Source organism: Tetrao urogallus (assembly GCF_951394365.1).
Source record: "Tetrao urogallus genome assembly, chromosome: 3".
Classification (NCBI taxonomy): domain Eukaryota; kingdom Metazoa; phylum Chordata; class Aves; order Galliformes; family Phasianidae; genus Tetrao; species Tetrao urogallus.
In genome coordinates this window covers 33,145,387-33,162,201 of record NC_136815.1, presented here as the reverse complement: position 1 = coordinate 33,162,201, position 16,815 = coordinate 33,145,387, and the positions used below count along the sequence as shown (strand labels likewise).

The window sequence follows — 16,815 nt, the reverse complement described above, 5'->3', positions numbered from 1 at the left end:
GGGCGTTACAGATGTGGAGAAAGACCTCCAGGTATGAACAACTACTTAGTTACAGTCAACAGGCAGTAAAATGCTACAGATAAGGCGTCATTATTTTTGCTGCTCACAAATAATAATTCTGGTAAATACATAGTTTTCTCAGTAATAAAGTTTTGTCTGCATGTCACATTCTGAAATAGGTGTATTCTGGTATAACTCCACACGTTCATATTTCTTTTCTGGAAGTGTTTCAGTTGAGACACCTACCTGGAATAATTAGATAAAGCCATAACCTTGTGTACAGTGTTTCATGTTCTTGGACTCGTTCTGTTCCATGACAACTACTTGTAACACCTCGATTCTTGATTTTGTTTAAGCAGGATCACTTGCATGGATTCTTGCAGAGATTGTGCATTCAAAGCTAAGGTCATTTTTCCTCCCTGTGCTGGCCATGTTTGGGCAGCACTGGATTGGAGTTTTTTCCCTGCAGTGCATTCTGCTAAGCATCCTTCCAGTGAGGGTTACACGATCTTCACCAGATAATTTTCACTGCTTGGCTTTATTCCTTTTTCTATATAATTTCTGTTTGCAATTTGATTAATACTTTTGCTGATATTGACTGCTATGTCAGTAGAACTGTGTGAGCCTAAGCAAAACCTAAGCTCTGACAGGAAATCCCTGAAGTAACTAAATGAAATAGGTAACAGCCTTGTTGAAGTTTCCAGAATGATTTCTGCAATTAAAACAGGTGCAACACCAGACAAAGCCACAAGACCAATATAGATAATTATTATTACACAACTTTAAGGTCTATTATTACTACAAAACTATTACCATCATTATTGGCAGTTGAAGGCTTTTTTTGACCTTGACCTACAAAGTTCTTGCCTGTAAGACTGAGCACAGATTTAAAAATATTTTCCCCACATGACTCAAGAAGAATCCATCTATGTAGTATCTGTATAGGGAGACAAGAAGTGAAATACCCTCTGTGCACTTCCCAGCATTAAAATCTATTGCAGCCTGAAAGTAAAAGTGAAGCTATTAGAAAACGATATGCTTGCTGTAAATGTCTTTATGGTGTTTATAATAGGTCTTCAGTAACATTGCATTTTACCTCCAAAAGAGACAACAATGTTGATTCAGTCTCCAAAGATGAGTGAAGTAAAAACTCAGAACATACTTTTACAGATTTCACCATGGAGAGAATAGCCATTAATTGTGCTGCCACTGATCACCAGACAGAGCTGTAGAAGACAACAGCTTCCCATATAGTGTTGTCAAGTTAGATACACGAACCAGAATGTAGAAGTTACATGCTGCTAATACTCAGCATTCAGAAGGTGTATTGGTCTCAGCATTATTTTGTCAAACACTGTGTGCAGAGTGAATGTGAGTATTATGCAGTCACTCTATGTTCTTAAATAGATTTTAAGTTTTATTTACCCTTTGCTCGTCCCTGGCTTTTACACAAGTATTTGTTAAACCATCTTAATCACTTCAGAATTGTACCTAGTTGTTGTAAGATCTTTTTTAAAGGAAAGGTAAACGTTACACAGAAATCACAGGTTTAATGAGAAGCTAATTTTGAATTTATAAACCACACAAAATACTTGAACCTTACTGAAGTTGGAAGATTATCTGTGATTTTTGTTGTTCTGCGCTTCTTCAGTTATATGTCCAGCTTTGTGGAACTCGGACTAAAAATGTCTTCTTTAGGGACAGATTAAAAGCACAGTCTTAATTCTAACCTCAAGTGATACGGTAAGTGAGTGCAACTTATCTTCAGCTGGAGAGAAAAGTTCAGATGGTTGTAATTACTAAAGATTGCTTGCCATTAGATGCAGGCACATAAATTAATTTCCGTTTTTAATAAAGTAATGCCACTGCAGTTATACACAAGCCCTAAGGTAACTGTGTCTAAAACAAACAGCAAAATTCACACAGGAAATGATGGACAAATTACATAGGAGCTGATTGCATGTTTCAGTTGGAAATTAAGAGTCCCAAAAACAATATATTTATAATCCTCTCAAAGGGCTGAAGCACTTCCTATCTGAGATGACATAAGAGATAAACGACACAAAAGAATAAACAATCTTTGCTAACAGTATTACTGAGAATTGCTGGTTGAGGTTGTCAATGTCTGACAAATTGAAGATGCAGCGATGACCTTTGGTTTATAAGATGGTAATGCTCAGTTATCCTTTTAAATCTGTATTTTTTAAAGGCTAATGATCAATCTCACTATTTCAGAGAGAACAAACGACACTTGCTCTGGCAAAAATGCTTTGCTCAAGTTTACACACTCCTGGTTTGTGAACAGCCAGGAAGAAAATCCAATTCTCCTGAGATGGAGTCCTGTAACCTATCCAGTGGACCGTGCTACTTCCAGAACATTGTCGTCTTCAGAAAGCCCTCTACGAAGCAATTTTTCTTAATTAAAAACAAACCAAACGTCACAGCAAATATTTCCTATGTTAGAAGTTTCATCTAAAGGTCAGAATTAACGTTCCCGAGTTACATATTTCCTCACAGATATTATTCCTACAGCTCGTTAGAAAAATATACCCTGAGGAACAATTTGCTTCGTTAATTCCTTAAAGGTTCAGGATAATTGTTTTTTAACTCTAGAAAAATTCTCCAACTAACTGGAGTTCTCTGATGACTGTTCTTCAAGACTTGACACCACCCGAAAAAAATCCTACATGCAAGCAATTAATCTTACCTATTACCACCCCAAATTTCAGTCATTTTCACCTCTAAAGCACCCGCACCCTTAAAACAATGATAACTCAAACTCTAATGCTGGTATGAAAATTTTGGCTGGTTTTGGATTTGGTCTGGTATTTGCTTTCATCATTTTATCGTACACTAATTTACTGCATGATATTAAAAAAATCTCCTATCTAAGGCTTTGAGTTAGTACTTCAAATATTGTATATTAACATACTAGATGAGTAGCACAATGAAAGTCCAATTCTGACTTGGAATATTTGGAGCAGAGCAGTAAGAGAAAGTAAATAATGTATTTAGCAAAAAGAAGGTAACAAACCAAGGTTATTTTGAAACTCTGACCCCCCCAGAAACACTACCCTCACCCTATCACAAACATTTACCAAAGGGCAGAAAACAAACAGGTTAACTAATGCCTAATCATATTTAGCACATTTAGGACAAGGGCGATGTGAAAACGGAATGTCTGAAAACAAAACATAGTCAACGTTTTGCCAAGACACAAGTGATAGAGATGCAGGACTATGCCTTGTCTATTAAATAGGAAGTTTAATCAGGAGGAAGTTTTTCACACAGAGGGTGGTGACGCACTGGAACAGGCTGCCCAAGGAGGCTGTGGATGCCCCATCCCTGGAGGCATTCAAGGCCAGGGCAGCCTGGTCTGGTGGTTGGTGACCCTGCACATAGTAGGGGGGTCAATAATCATTGTGGTCCTTTTCAACCCAGGCCATTCTATTCTCTTTGATCTGAAACGGTGCATGCAAACTACTGCTGAAGGCCAAGACAATGAGCATCCCTTGTAAAAACAGAAGAGACACTGGAGTGAGGGGAGTTTCCTAGAACACAGGCTGACAATGAACAGAGGTGTTATCCCTAGCGTGAGCTGCATGTTACTGCAGTATCAATATCAAGTTCTTCCAACCTGATGTGAATGTGAGGCAAACAACTACTTAATAACTCTCATGTTGCTCAAAAACAAAAGAACATAAGGTTAGCAGTTTCATTTGCTTTTGTTCCATGCATGTTCTTGCCATTTTCAGGAAAATGAACAGCTCCCAATACTGAAATACCACAACATTTTTCTCCTGCCTCCCACCACCACTGCCATGCTGGAAGAAACAAAATTGTCCTCCCATCTAATCCTGACTAGCTCCAATTTAAAGCATTCTTCCTGAACTGCTGGATGCTGCTGCTTTAAAACTCTTGATGAATTTCTGCTTCAGGGTATCTGTGTTTCCTTGCTGAATGATGTTCCCATTGTGTAATTGCATCTTAGCTTCAAACACACTGGAATCCGTTGGAATGAAAAGTCCCAAATGAGTAATAGCTATTACAATTTCCAGACCAAAACAAAAACAAAACCCACATCAAGGCACAGTTAAGGTTGAAAAGGAATATTAGTTACTTAAGGTATAAAGCATAATGGCATATTGTACAAAGCATGTTATAAATTATCCCAAAAGTAAACATTCCAGGAAACTCGGGATTAAGGATAAAAACTTAAAAGAAATCCAAACATCTTGACTTATTGAAATGCAGTATGAAAGCCTCCAAAACAAACTTACATCAGCTGTGCAGCAGCACCATGTTATAAGGCAACAACGATGATTAATGCATTTCAGTATCTGTGGCCCTAAACGAGGCTAACTCATATTTCAGAGATACTGGGTTTTTTTTCATTAGGTTCCTTTGCAGCCAACAAGTGACCATGTCAAGCAATAGGAGACCAGCAGGAGAAAAGTCACACTGTATGAGCCTCATGTTAGTTTCACAGTTTCACTGTCTGTAACTTGACTACCTAGAAACGAAAAAGGTTCATCTTAACTGTGAAGCTAGGAGCAGAATATTGCCATCGGAGTGAGAAGAAACCACTTCTGGCAGGACCAATAAAACTAAACCTGTAATAGTGCCATTACATTTAATGACTTGTTAAAAGATAAACAAATGGCATTAAAATGTTAAACACAGAAACAAAATCTAAGATCCCAACTTCTTATATTGCATAGATCACCTATCCAGTCTAAGTGGACACAACACTTCTTTGGAACAGTAAGAAAAACAGGTGATAAATGTTTGCCAAAAAATTCAACCCCCAAAACATTTGTTCATTTTTAAAACTGTTTTATTACAATTAGATACTTGAGATAAATACTTCGGACCAAAATCCAGTGAGTCACATTTATTTTCCTTTTGGAGCAGTTCTCAAAACTGGTTGTGTTTTATGGAGAAGAACAAAAAGTTACACTACATTTCAGAATGTTTTATTCTTTAAATCCGGTCGGACAGGTGGGAAATATTAAAGTACTACAATTTAAATGAATGATTTTCCACTTCAGATCCTTTTCCCAAGTTGAACAAGTCCAAGTGAAAGAAACCATAACTTTTTCTGCTTTGAAGATTCATATCAGCTAGCGATGCACTTCAAGCTATATTAATTTGATTAAAAAGTTTATCCTTAATAACCTGAGACATCAATCCATGTATAGCTTCTATGGTGGTCTTGCAGCTGAAAAACAAGCATAAATTCAACGTTGGCTAAAGACCGAACTGAACTGTCATTTTATTTAAAGATATTCAGCTGTTTTGGAAGTTCAGGGTGCCCATAACCCCATCAATCTCCACAACTGTCCAGGAAGGAAAAGTCACACACCCCAGTTTAGCCATTGTTGCCAATAGCTTTGAATGCAAACTGATGGGATCTAGACACACAAAGACCAGTTCCAGGGAACTTGTTTAGCAGTTTAGGGCATCTTATGTTAACAATAGAAAATGAGCTCTGTGGTCTTCTGATCAACAACAAAAAAAATCCCCCAAAATCCTGGGGGAAGAGGGCTACCACCTTTTATCAGTGCTTGAAGGTTCTCACCCTTCTCCACCTTATCCCAACCTCAGGAGTTCTTAATTTTTAAATGAAAGTATTATACAAGTGTTTCTTAAACTTTCAAAAGTAACTGGTCATATCTGGAGCCTCTCATTCCTATCCATAGCTTTCCAGGATATGATTTTATTGGTTGGTTACTACAAAGGACTCGATAATTAAGTTTAACACTTTTTTCAGGGAAGAACACATCTGTGCATTGTCTTACCTGTCTCTTGTTGCTTTAGCAAGTTTGTCCTCTGATTTCTTATCGTGAGTCTCTAAACCCAGCATAAAACTGCCCCGTCCAAGCTGAGCTTCTGACTGCTCTAGTTTTTCAGACAAATCAAAGACTTGGCCAGTGGTGTAGTCAGCATTCTTAGGAGAAAGCAAGCAATTACCTTTCTGAGTTCTAAGCTATAAACTCAAACATTTATACAGAAAAATAAAAGAACAACACCTAAAAGAGTCTGTAGTACTGCACATTTTAACCTCTATCTGCAATTTATGTACCACAGAACGCAACTGCTACGTGAGTGGTGGCTGACAAAACAGTGTCTCTGCATCTGAGAAACACTCAAACTTACTTAAAAACTGAAATGGTACTCTTACTATTTACCAGCCACTCCTAAGTAATGAAACCAAGAAAGTGCAAGTAAAACTTCTCATTTTGGCTAAGAGAGAAGATTTCAAACTGGCTTCTGCAGAAGGAAGCTTTTGATGCTGTTGCTGCTGTCCCCCTGAAGGCCTACTTTCCATGTATCTTGCAACCTCATTAGTAACAGTTCCATTATAACAGTTCCACCTGTTAGGTATTTACAGATAAAAACAGCAGTAGAAATGGTTACTTATTCAATGCATTACCTTAAGACATCCTATTGATTGCAGGGCTGTAAAGGGATACACGGGTAAAAGATGTTTAAGACAGACATATGCACATAATAGCATATTATGGTACTTACAGTAAGCAAACTAGAAGAGCTGAGAGTGTTCACCCAGTACTTGTTCCACAAAAGCTCAAGCAATTTACGATCCAAAGATGATTTAAAGTAAGATACTTCTAATGCATAATACCTTTAAAAAAAAACGTGCACACAATAAAATTCCATATAAATACATCTTGTTTGGCTCTAACACCCAAATGATATCCATCTGAAAAAGTCCTTACTAGTGACAAGTACCTTCAGAAATTCAAGGTATTGAACAATAAAAAAAGTTACTCCCACTTCCAACTCTAACTCTACATGATGTTTTGTAATTATTTCATATATAGCCTTAATATAGGTTTACACAACCCCTATACACACTGCTGTTTTATTTAAGAGACTGCAAGTGTTTTTGTTAATTTTGTAAAAGCAATGCAATGATGCACTGTACAATAAAGAGAATCCAGGGAACTACAGGCCTGACATCCATACTGGGAAAGGTTATGGAGCAGATGATCTTGAGGGAGATCATACATCATGGGGGATCAGGCCTAGCCTGCATGGGTTCATGAAGTGCGGGTCCAACTTGACCAACCTCATCTCCTTCTATGATTGAGTGATCTGCCTTTTGGTTGAGGGAAATGCTGCTGATGTAGTCTAGCTAGACTTCAGCAAAGCCTTCTACACTGTTTCCTACAGTATCCTCCTGTAGAAGGTGGCAGCCCATGGCTTAGATACACTCTGCTGGGTAAAGAACTGTCTGGAAGGCCAGGCCCAGAGAGTGGCGGTGAATGGAGCTAAATCCAGCTGGCGAGCAGTCATGAGTGCTGTTACCCGGGGGTCAGTACTGGGGCCTGTCCTCTTCAGTATCTTTACCGATGACCTGGATAAGAACACTGAGTGAACCCTCAGTAAGTCTGCAGATAACAAAGCTGGCTGGAAGTGTCAATCTGCCTGGGCCCTACAGAGGGATCTGGACATGCTGGATAGCTAGGCTGAAGCCAATGGGATGAGGTTCAATAAGACCAAATGCTGGGTCCTGCACTTTGGCCATAACAAGCCCAAGCAATGCTACAGGCTTGGGCGGAATGGCTGGAAGACTTTGTAGAGCAAATGGACCTGGGGGTATTGGTCAATGCTTACCTGAACATGAGCCAGCAGTGTGCCCAGGTGGCCAAGGAGGCCAGTGGCATCCTAGGTTGTACCAGAAATAGTGTTGCCAGCAGAAGCAGGGAAGAGATCATCCCTCTGTACTCAACACTACAAGAAAGACACTGAGGCCCTGGAACGTGTCCAGAGAGAGGCAACAAAACTGGTAAGGGGTCTGCAGCACAAGTATTATGAGGAGTGGCTGGAGGAACTGGGATTGTTTAGTCTGGAGACGACATGGCTCAAGGGAGACCTTATCATTCTCTACAACTACCTGAAGGGAAATTGAGGTGAGGTGGGGGTAGGCCTCTTCTCCCATATAAGTAGTGATAGGACTAAAGGGAATGGCCTCAAGTTGTGCCAGGGGAGATTCATGTTGGACATCAAGAAATATTTCTTCTCTGAGAAAGTGGCCAGATCACTGGATCGGGCTGTCCAGGGAGGTGGTGGATCCACTGACCTTGGAGATGTTCAATAAAAATGTGAGGATGTTGTACTGAGGGACATTGTTTAGTGAGAACTATTGGTGATAGGTGGATGGTTGGACTAGATGATCTTGGAGGTCTCTTCCAACCTTGCTGTCTATGCCTCTTCAATATTGTAATTTTTTAATACTAAATCACTAATTTTGCATATCTTGCATCAAATTCAATTAGGAACATTTGATAGCAGTAAATGTTACTAATGGACAAATAATTTTGTTATACCATACTTGTTTTTAAAGTCAAACTTTACTGGTACTATGCAATTCATAAGAGATGACAAAGTAGACAGAAACCTGAGCTATGTGTAGATGAATTACAGCAACATTAAAGTTATGCTACATTTTATTTTGATCAGTAAATTCTTCAGCACTATTAGTGCTTAATTTCTATGGAAAGTTACTGTTACTATGAAACAATTAGTAGTGACTAGACTACCAAACAGTGAGGATTACCATTCAGGTTGTCTACATTTTAAATCTGTAGTGCAACTACCCATACTATTGAGAGGAAGAATCACTCTAATCTGTTGTAATCAGTAGTTCAATAATGTGCCAAAATTCCAGTTTTAATTCCATCTTTTTCTGTGACTGCTGTTTCTTTCTAGGGAAGACTGGAAAACATTTACTTTGGATGAAAAGAAGTAGCCTGTAAAATAAGCCAGCTTCCTGAGATGGAGATTATGATGGTAAATGTTAGCAATGCCAACTTAAAAAAACAAAACCAAAACACAAAAAAAAAACCCAAAAACCAACAGTAAACTCCACAACAAAACCCCCCAAATAAGCAAATGAATTCTCCCAAACTGACCACTTCAAATAAAGAACAATAAAACACAGCTTCCTCTCACACGTAAGTACGTTGGTTTATGGGCAGTGCCCATACAAGGACTATTCTGCAACAACAGAATCATTACAGTTCTACAAAGATTTCTGTGTAGTTACTGTTCTGGATTTTTCTCAGTTTGTACAGGAAAATCAATTCTCAGTGGTATTAATTTCTTCATCCCTCGAGGCTCTGACTCTGCATGCAGCTATAAATGCACTAAGAATAGATATCCACGCACCAAAACCGTGGAAAAAAAGAGGCAATGGCCTACATCATATCCATGAGCCTACATCAATGAGATCGCAGAAGCTTTCTGTGCACAGTTCCTTAAACTGTAGGGCTTGTCAAACATTTAAAGATGGAATCGAAACCAGAATGGAAGAAGCAATCCCATCTTTCTCTCGCTGATCCCTGGATGCATTCAAGGCCAGGTTGGATGGGGCCCTGAGCAGCCTGATCTAATGGGTGGCAATTCTGCCTATGGCAGGGTGTTGGAACTGGGTGGTCTTTAACATTCCTTCCAACCCAATACTGCAACTCCACCATCTGCCTCTACCTTCCACTCCACCTTAGCTTAACCAGCAAGAACAAATTGGATCTGATCAGGGGACTGAGTTGGCAAAACAAATGCTTTTCCAAGTAAGTACATGTATGTATGAAGCAAGGAACACTCGACTGGGAGATAGGAGAACTATCTTTAAACTGCCTTTAAATTCATGGAAACTACACTAGTGGGAGAGAAAAAGCAGTAATTCTTCCTGTTACTGATGTTATCCCTTGAAACAGCTCCACTTCACCAAAGAGAGAAACAACTCAATATGATTGAAAACCTGCAGCCACGTTAACAGTGACACAGGATAAAGGTATGCACTACAGTTGCTGTTACTCAGAAGAGCAGCCCTGCTGCTAAATCTACATCTGACTCTGTGCTCCTTGCCCTAAGAAAGCACCATTCCTTATAAGTAAACCAACTGCTAGAACTAGGTTAAAAGAAACTTCATCTTTAAAACAGTTCCCCTGTAGAAGATCTTCTGATAAATGATACACTTTTCCACAAAATCAACAGTGGTTAATGCAGCAAATAATGTCACAATTTGAAACATACCAAGAAAAAGAAGTTTTTGGTGAATCACTAGGCTAAATACAAAAACTGAGAATTCGTGCTGCAGTTTGTAATTTTTATGTTACTTACTGTTTACAATGAACTCCAAAGTCTTCTATTTTATTAAGTGGAATAGTTTGGTATTCAGAGGGACCTTCATCCGGAGGTTTGTACCCCTACAATTAAACAAAGAAAGGGCAAACATGACACAGTACATCTGGGACTTCTAAAGAATGACTAAGCTCTTGAAAAGCACGTCACAAAAATTCTGATTTATGCAAAGAAAGACACTTCCCTAAGGAAGATGACATTTCCCCCACTAGCCTGAAATTTGGAATTTTCTTACATCTCAGGTTTACATTTCGCTTTACTAAAACCGTTGGAAGTGAACAGGGTGGCAAGTTATGATTTGATCTTTTTCTTCTTCTTTTGATCAAAGTAGTAAAGAGCTTCTAATGCAAGACTTCTTTTCCTGTTCTGGGAAGTGATTTTGGTCCTTTTTGCAGGGAAGACAGAAGGTAAGAGAAGTGGGAGGAAACATACTTGCCCTGCATATGCCCTAGAGATAGATAAAACTTCAGTTACCTATTTAGCTAAGCTGCTGCCCCTCACAGCTACTGACTGGCTTGCAAAACAATCCAAGGACTCCCTAAAAATACCCATCTCATGTGCATTTTCTACAGAGGATTTGGTTCCCAGGTGCAGGATTCTACTCTCAAAATATGGCATTCATGAAGTGGTTTTGCCAACAGAGGTGAATATTCTTCTGAAACACAAATTGTGCAAAGTCGAGCTGCTGTGTATTTTTCAACTCTAAAATAATGTTGAATGCAAACTGGAATGTCTCATAAACATTCTTGCCAATTACAGTTATTACAGTTTTACTGAATGACAGATGAATGTTCTTGACATGTCAATGATAACTGGAAATTAAACTTCCAATTATACTTAAGCTTTATTAGATTGAAATAAAATAACAATTACATGTGTCAGAAGTATAACCGTAAGACTGCATGTGGAGATCCAGATCTTCAATATTTTGGTGATTTCGTAGTTTTTAGCCCAACCTTTCCATGTTAATTCACCTCTTTTGTGTGGTGTTTTTTTTTTTGTTTTTTTTTTTTTTTATAGGTTCATAGTGTTTATCTAAAAGAGGTAACTACAGAAAGTTTCAAATGTTTTTTCCAAAATGAAAAGCAGATTACAACGTATGAGATCAAATTTCACAAGCATGTTAGGTCTAAAGAAATAATAGAAAAATATTAACATAAATACATTAATGATTGACAGGAAAGCTCCTTTATCTAGAGAGTCTATTTGATTTAAGACTGACAAATATCTATCGAAAAACATACTAGAACTCAACTTTTCTAAACATTGTCAATATTCACACAATAACCAGTATAGAATCAAGTCATTATGAATGCACAGTGATACAGTGCACCAGATTTATCTGTCAGATGATCAAACTGCACTAATCTTTAGAACCAATCAATTAAAGAGAGGTTATTGATCACACTGCAAGTAATTTTAAGTATTTACCTTAGGATATGTCCTAAATGCACCAAGATTTACTTTTCCTGCAGATATTGTTCTTGTTGGATCAATCTGTAAAAAATAATGTAATGCTTCTTATGTAACATTTAATTTATTATTAGAATTAATAGCAATTATATTTCAGAAACATAATTAGTGCAAATTCTATTTGTTTAGTCATAAACACTATTTTTTCAGTTGACATCCATGGGCTTCTTAAGGACCATTTTTTAAACCCATTTCACCATTTTCCCAAATACTTGAAAAGAAATTGTACTTAGAGCAAGCAACAAGCCAGAATAAAAATCCACATTTTAATCTTACAACACATCACAATCTTACTAGAGCTAAGAAAGATCTTGTGATCTACTCTGGTGGAAGAGATAGAAGAATTGCAAAGGAATCTCCTTGAGAACAAATTTACTGATGTTCTGCCTCATTTCAAAAGAAAAAAAAAGAAAAAGGATTAAATGAAAACAGAAAGAAGTTCCAAAGGAAATGTTCTGAATCCCTAAAATTGTCATAACAGGGAGAAACTCATATGGTAGAAATACTTCTTCTTAGGGTGATTTACCCTTGTCTAATGGAATTCTAGCATTACCTATATCCCTTCTTTCTGACTAATTTCAGTCTTTTATCCTTTATTTCCTTCAGCAGCAATAGTTGCACAAGTTGTACTTAAAGTAAGTTTTATTTTGATTTAAAATGTGATCTGCAGCCTGAAAGGGCCCGGTTTCTTCAGATTTTTTCTTCAAAGACTTCCTACACTTTCTACTTTACACCGTGCCACTTATTTCAGCTAAAAGGCATTTTAGATTCAAAGCAACAGAACTGTGTGAACATAATCTATTCACTTTTCAGAACAAGCAACACAGAGAACAAATTTTTCTTACATTGCAAGAGGTTAAATATGGATTGCTAATGCATTTTTTTGCAGAAGTACCAACTTCAAACTAAGAGCAGCATATAGATTTGTACAGCACTACATCCTCTGGAACAATGAAGCAAAAATGGCCTCAATGAACAAGACTATCAGTTTGACTAGCACGTGGCCAGCAATGCAAAAGCAGTAATAACAATTTAAGATTTAGATCTAACACTTCCATCCTGCAAACTACACATTACTAGACTGCTAATGGACAAAAATCTAGAAGTGACTCCCCTCTCAACATAATTTGCTATGCAGTGTATGAGCTATCAGACAGAACTTACCACCACTGCTACAAAGGGTTCTTGAAATTGCTGATTAAGCATCTGAGTACTGACATCGATCCCAGAGAGCCAACAGCCGTAGCCAGGGTGACTGTGGTACCAGCCAATTGCATTTTCTAGACGACCAACCTAACAGCGGTGAAGGAAAACAAATGCTGAGCTATGATCCTCATTTGTAAAGCATGGGCAGCCCTCTACTGGGCCTTCCAGCACACTACAACGCAGCAAAGGGATAAAAAGAACATACGCACAGCCTGTATGCTAACTTTAAATATTCAACATACACCTTATTTTGCTTAACTACCTTCCAGAAATCGTACGATCTGTAGTATCAGCTGTCAGAGCCTCTACCTCAAAACAAATAACTCCAAGAACTTAGTGACAACAACTTCAATGACAGCTGAAGTACAGAAGAGGCTCCACAGGGCGAGATTAAGTAAACCAGGACTCTTCAGTGTGGGATTTTTTTTATAGTGGAGATGATGCCAGTATGAAGAAACGCATATAATGTATAGGAAGCAAGCAGAGAATGAACACTATTTAGTACAGAAACACACTTCAGAGGCATACAGTGAGATCATTGGTAGATTTAAAGAAATAGAAACTTGAACGTTTTTGGAGACCAGAAGTATCAGAATTCATTGCCACAGTACACAGTATGCATTGAAAACCAAAAGATTATTTTAGGGGATTTTTCGCCTCAAAGAAACTCATAACAGAAGTTTCCAAATAATACTCTGAGCTATCTCTACAAGTACCCCAAACAAAATAAAAAATCGTGGTTCATCAAGGAGAATAAACACTCACTGCACCTAGTTTATTGAAACTGGTCAAGAATTGTGTACTGGCTGCTCAATACTGAGTGAAACTATTTCAGTACAGCCTACATGGCAGTGTGTTCAATGCATTTAGCTGCTTGGTTTTGCCAAATACTGAGCATGCCAGGAAGGTTAAATCTGGAAACTATTAAGAGACAGAACACAGTATCTACTGAACTGAAGATTTACTTTATTTTTGAATCGGTGAAACAAATGACTTTATTCTTTTAACCATTTTAACATCGGATCCTGCCTGTGGAGGAGCGAGTAACTGCAACATTAGCTTCTGTAAAGCACTTATGCGGAGGGATATTATCAACATGTAATCTAATATTAAAAAGAGGTATTCCAGGACAAAGTGCTTGCCAACCTCTGAAGTACAGCAGCCAGCATGCACGCTGCCAGAGCAACAGCAAAGCTGAGTTATTATTTTTGCTTGATTTTCATATGATGAATACTCCCATATAAACCTGGGCTGTTTTAAAAGTTGAATGAACTAAACTGCATATGTAAATACAAATGCTATGCTCTATACTTAAGACATTTTTTCTATCTACAAACATATCTTCAGACAAAAACATCCTTTCATTTTCTACACTTTTCAGCAACGATAGTATTAAAATCATTACTTTAATAGTATCCAGATACAATTAACTACATTAAATAACTACTTTAAATTTTTCTCATAAAGAAGTGTGATAAATTATTTTTAAAAAAGCCTCAAAAAAACCCACCACAGGCCTTAGAACATACTTACCTTTGGTCTGTATTTACTCTCTTTTGAAGTCATGATCCAGCCTAATTTATTTAAACCTCATTAAACCCACGGAAAGCTGTGACTATAAGCACACCTCTCCAAAATAACCCAAATAGCTGTATCTTTATCTACACTATGTAAGGACCCTACAATTTCAGCTGATTTAAAATACTTCAAGGATTAACAGCAAATCAAAGGTTAAACTGGGCCTCCAACTATTTGAGCTTGGACAGTTTGAGGGATTTCAGTGCTTATTTGCAGCGTCAGAGTGCTGTGTGTTGGCAGCAGCAGGCCAGCAAGTGCTCATATGCCATGCTGGCTTCTGCATCAGCCACAGCGCAGATTAATATTTCACAGAATCACATAGTTGTATGGATTGGAAGGGACTTCTGGGGATAACCACCTAGCCCAATCCCAGTGCCAAAAGTGGTGGCTCACACAGGAAAACATCTCTAGGCAGGTTCTGAATATCTTCAGAAGATATTCCACAACCCCTCTGTGCAGCTTGTTCCAGGGCACCATCACTCTTATGATAAAGTCCTTCCTTATGTTTGTATGGAACTTCCTGTGCTGCAGATTTTTTTTTTGTTGTTTCTTGTTCTGTTGCTGCATTCCACTGAAAAGAGCCTGGCTGCATCCACTTGACTCCTACACTTTAGATATTTACAAACAGTAATGAGATCCCTAAGCCTCCTCCAGGCTGAACAGTCCCTGTTCAGCTCTCTCAGCCTTTCCTCATGCAGGAGATGCTGCAGGACCCTTATATCTTTGTGGTGCTCTGCAGGTCTCTCTCTAGAAGCTCCCTGTCTTTCTTGAACTGGAGAGCCCAGAAACGGACAGAATACTCCAGATGTGGTCTCGCTGGGGCAGAGAGGGAGGATCACCCTTCTCGACCTAGTGGTTGAGTTCTTTTTAATGCACCAGGATCCCATTGGCCTTCTTGGCCACAAGGGCACGCTGCTGGCTCATGGCCAACCTGCTGTCCACCAGGACACCTAGATCTCTCTCCAGCAGGTCAGCCCCTCCTCTCCAGAACCTGCTCCTCTCCAGCAGGTCAGCCCCTCACCTGTACTGATGTGTGTGGTTATTCCTCCCCAGGTGCGGGCCCCTACACTTGCCCTCACTGAAGCTCATCAGTTTCTTCTCTGCCCAACTCATCAGTTACATTTCTGCTACCTTTCTGTAAGTGAGAAGTTTACCGCACTTTCAGACTTCAGAAGGCAAGAAGGTAAGAGTCATGCCATACCCCCCCCACTGCATACCTGCTTGGCGTTCTCGATGTAGGCGGCCATGTACTCATAGGCGGCCGCCTGCGCGTTTACGCGGGTCTCGGTGCCCTCCACCGGCAGAGCGAAGCTGTCCATGATGATCATGGTCTCTCCGTCCACCTTGCCCAGCATCAGCCCCATCACTTCCAAGTTGCCCCCAGAGCGGGCGTGCATCACCATCTTCAGCAGGGCCAGCGCCGAGATCTTGCAGTACTTGAAGTAATGGTGGCTGCAGCGGGACAGAGGCCGCGGAAGCGCTCAGGGCCTCGCCTCGCCTCGCCTCGCTTCACCCCCCGGCCCCGCCGCGCGCCCGCCCGCCCGCCCCACGGCCCCGCTCTCACTCCTTGGTCCAGGGCTTGGCCGCCAGGATCTCCTGCTGCTGCTTGCGGTCGTACTTGTAGATCTCGTCGATGCTTTGCGCCTCCTGCATGTTGTTGGCCAACTCCCACGTCTTCTGCGCCATCCCGCTCCCTGACGAGCCGCTCGCCGCCGCCATCGCGCCCCGCGCCCGGCCCGGCCCGCTTCAACGCGCCCCTGCAGTCGCACCGGCCCGAGCCAGGCCGCGACTCACTGGGCGGAGCGGGGAGGTGGCGGTACGATCCGCGCAGGCCTCGGGCCGGGTCCTCCGCAGCGGCAGGGGGCGCTAAAGAGAAAGCTCTCCGGGGCGACAGAAAGCCGCCAGCCGGCTTCCGGGGAGGTGGCAACTGGCGCGGGAGGCGGACGGGGCTGCGAGCGCCGGTGAGCGGCGGTGCGGTCGGGACGGCGCTCGGTGATGTTTCGCCCCGTTTTGCCCCATTCCCAACTCCGCAGAGCGGAGGCCGAGCGTCCGCCCCGGGTTGCGAACGGAGCGGGCGACCTCGCCGTCCTCCGCGGGGCGAGCGGCGGGGTAACGGGACGGGCCCGTGCGGGGAGCGGGGAACAGGGAACGGGGGCGCGGGGCCGGAGCGGGCTTCCGTGTTCCATGTGGGGGCGGCGGGGCGTTCCGGTGGGAGCCGCTTGTTGTACGGCCGTTGCCTGACAACGGAGTAGCGCTGCCGTGAGGGGCCGGGCGCGCAGCCCCGCCCCGCTCCGGGTGCGGCGTGAGGAGGCGCGGGGGTGCCGGGGCCGCCCACGTCGGGAAGGGCTGCGCTGTTGGAGCAACAAATGTCAGCCGTCCCTCAGGGCT

The 16,815-nt window shown here is 40.9% G+C and overlaps 1 protein-coding gene across 1 annotated transcript; it reads right to left on the bottom strand.

Moving 5' to 3' along the window:
* Nucleotides 1-5,000: 5,000 nt before the first annotated feature.
* COPS5 (COP9 signalosome subunit 5) lies at nt 5,001-16,146 on the bottom strand (the record flags this gene model as incomplete). The annotated part of the gene is made up of 8 exons (XM_079533434.1): nt 5,001-5,221; nt 5,802-5,950; nt 6,535-6,646; nt 10,150-10,235; nt 11,602-11,667; nt 12,808-12,936; nt 15,645-15,879; nt 15,992-16,146. 8 exons carry the CDS (start codon nt 16,144-16,146, stop codon nt 5,137-5,139), a joined length of 1,017 nt encoding a protein of 338 aa, XP_079389560.1. The 3' UTR covers nt 5,001-5,136.
* Nucleotides 16,147-16,815: the final 669 nt, after the last annotated feature.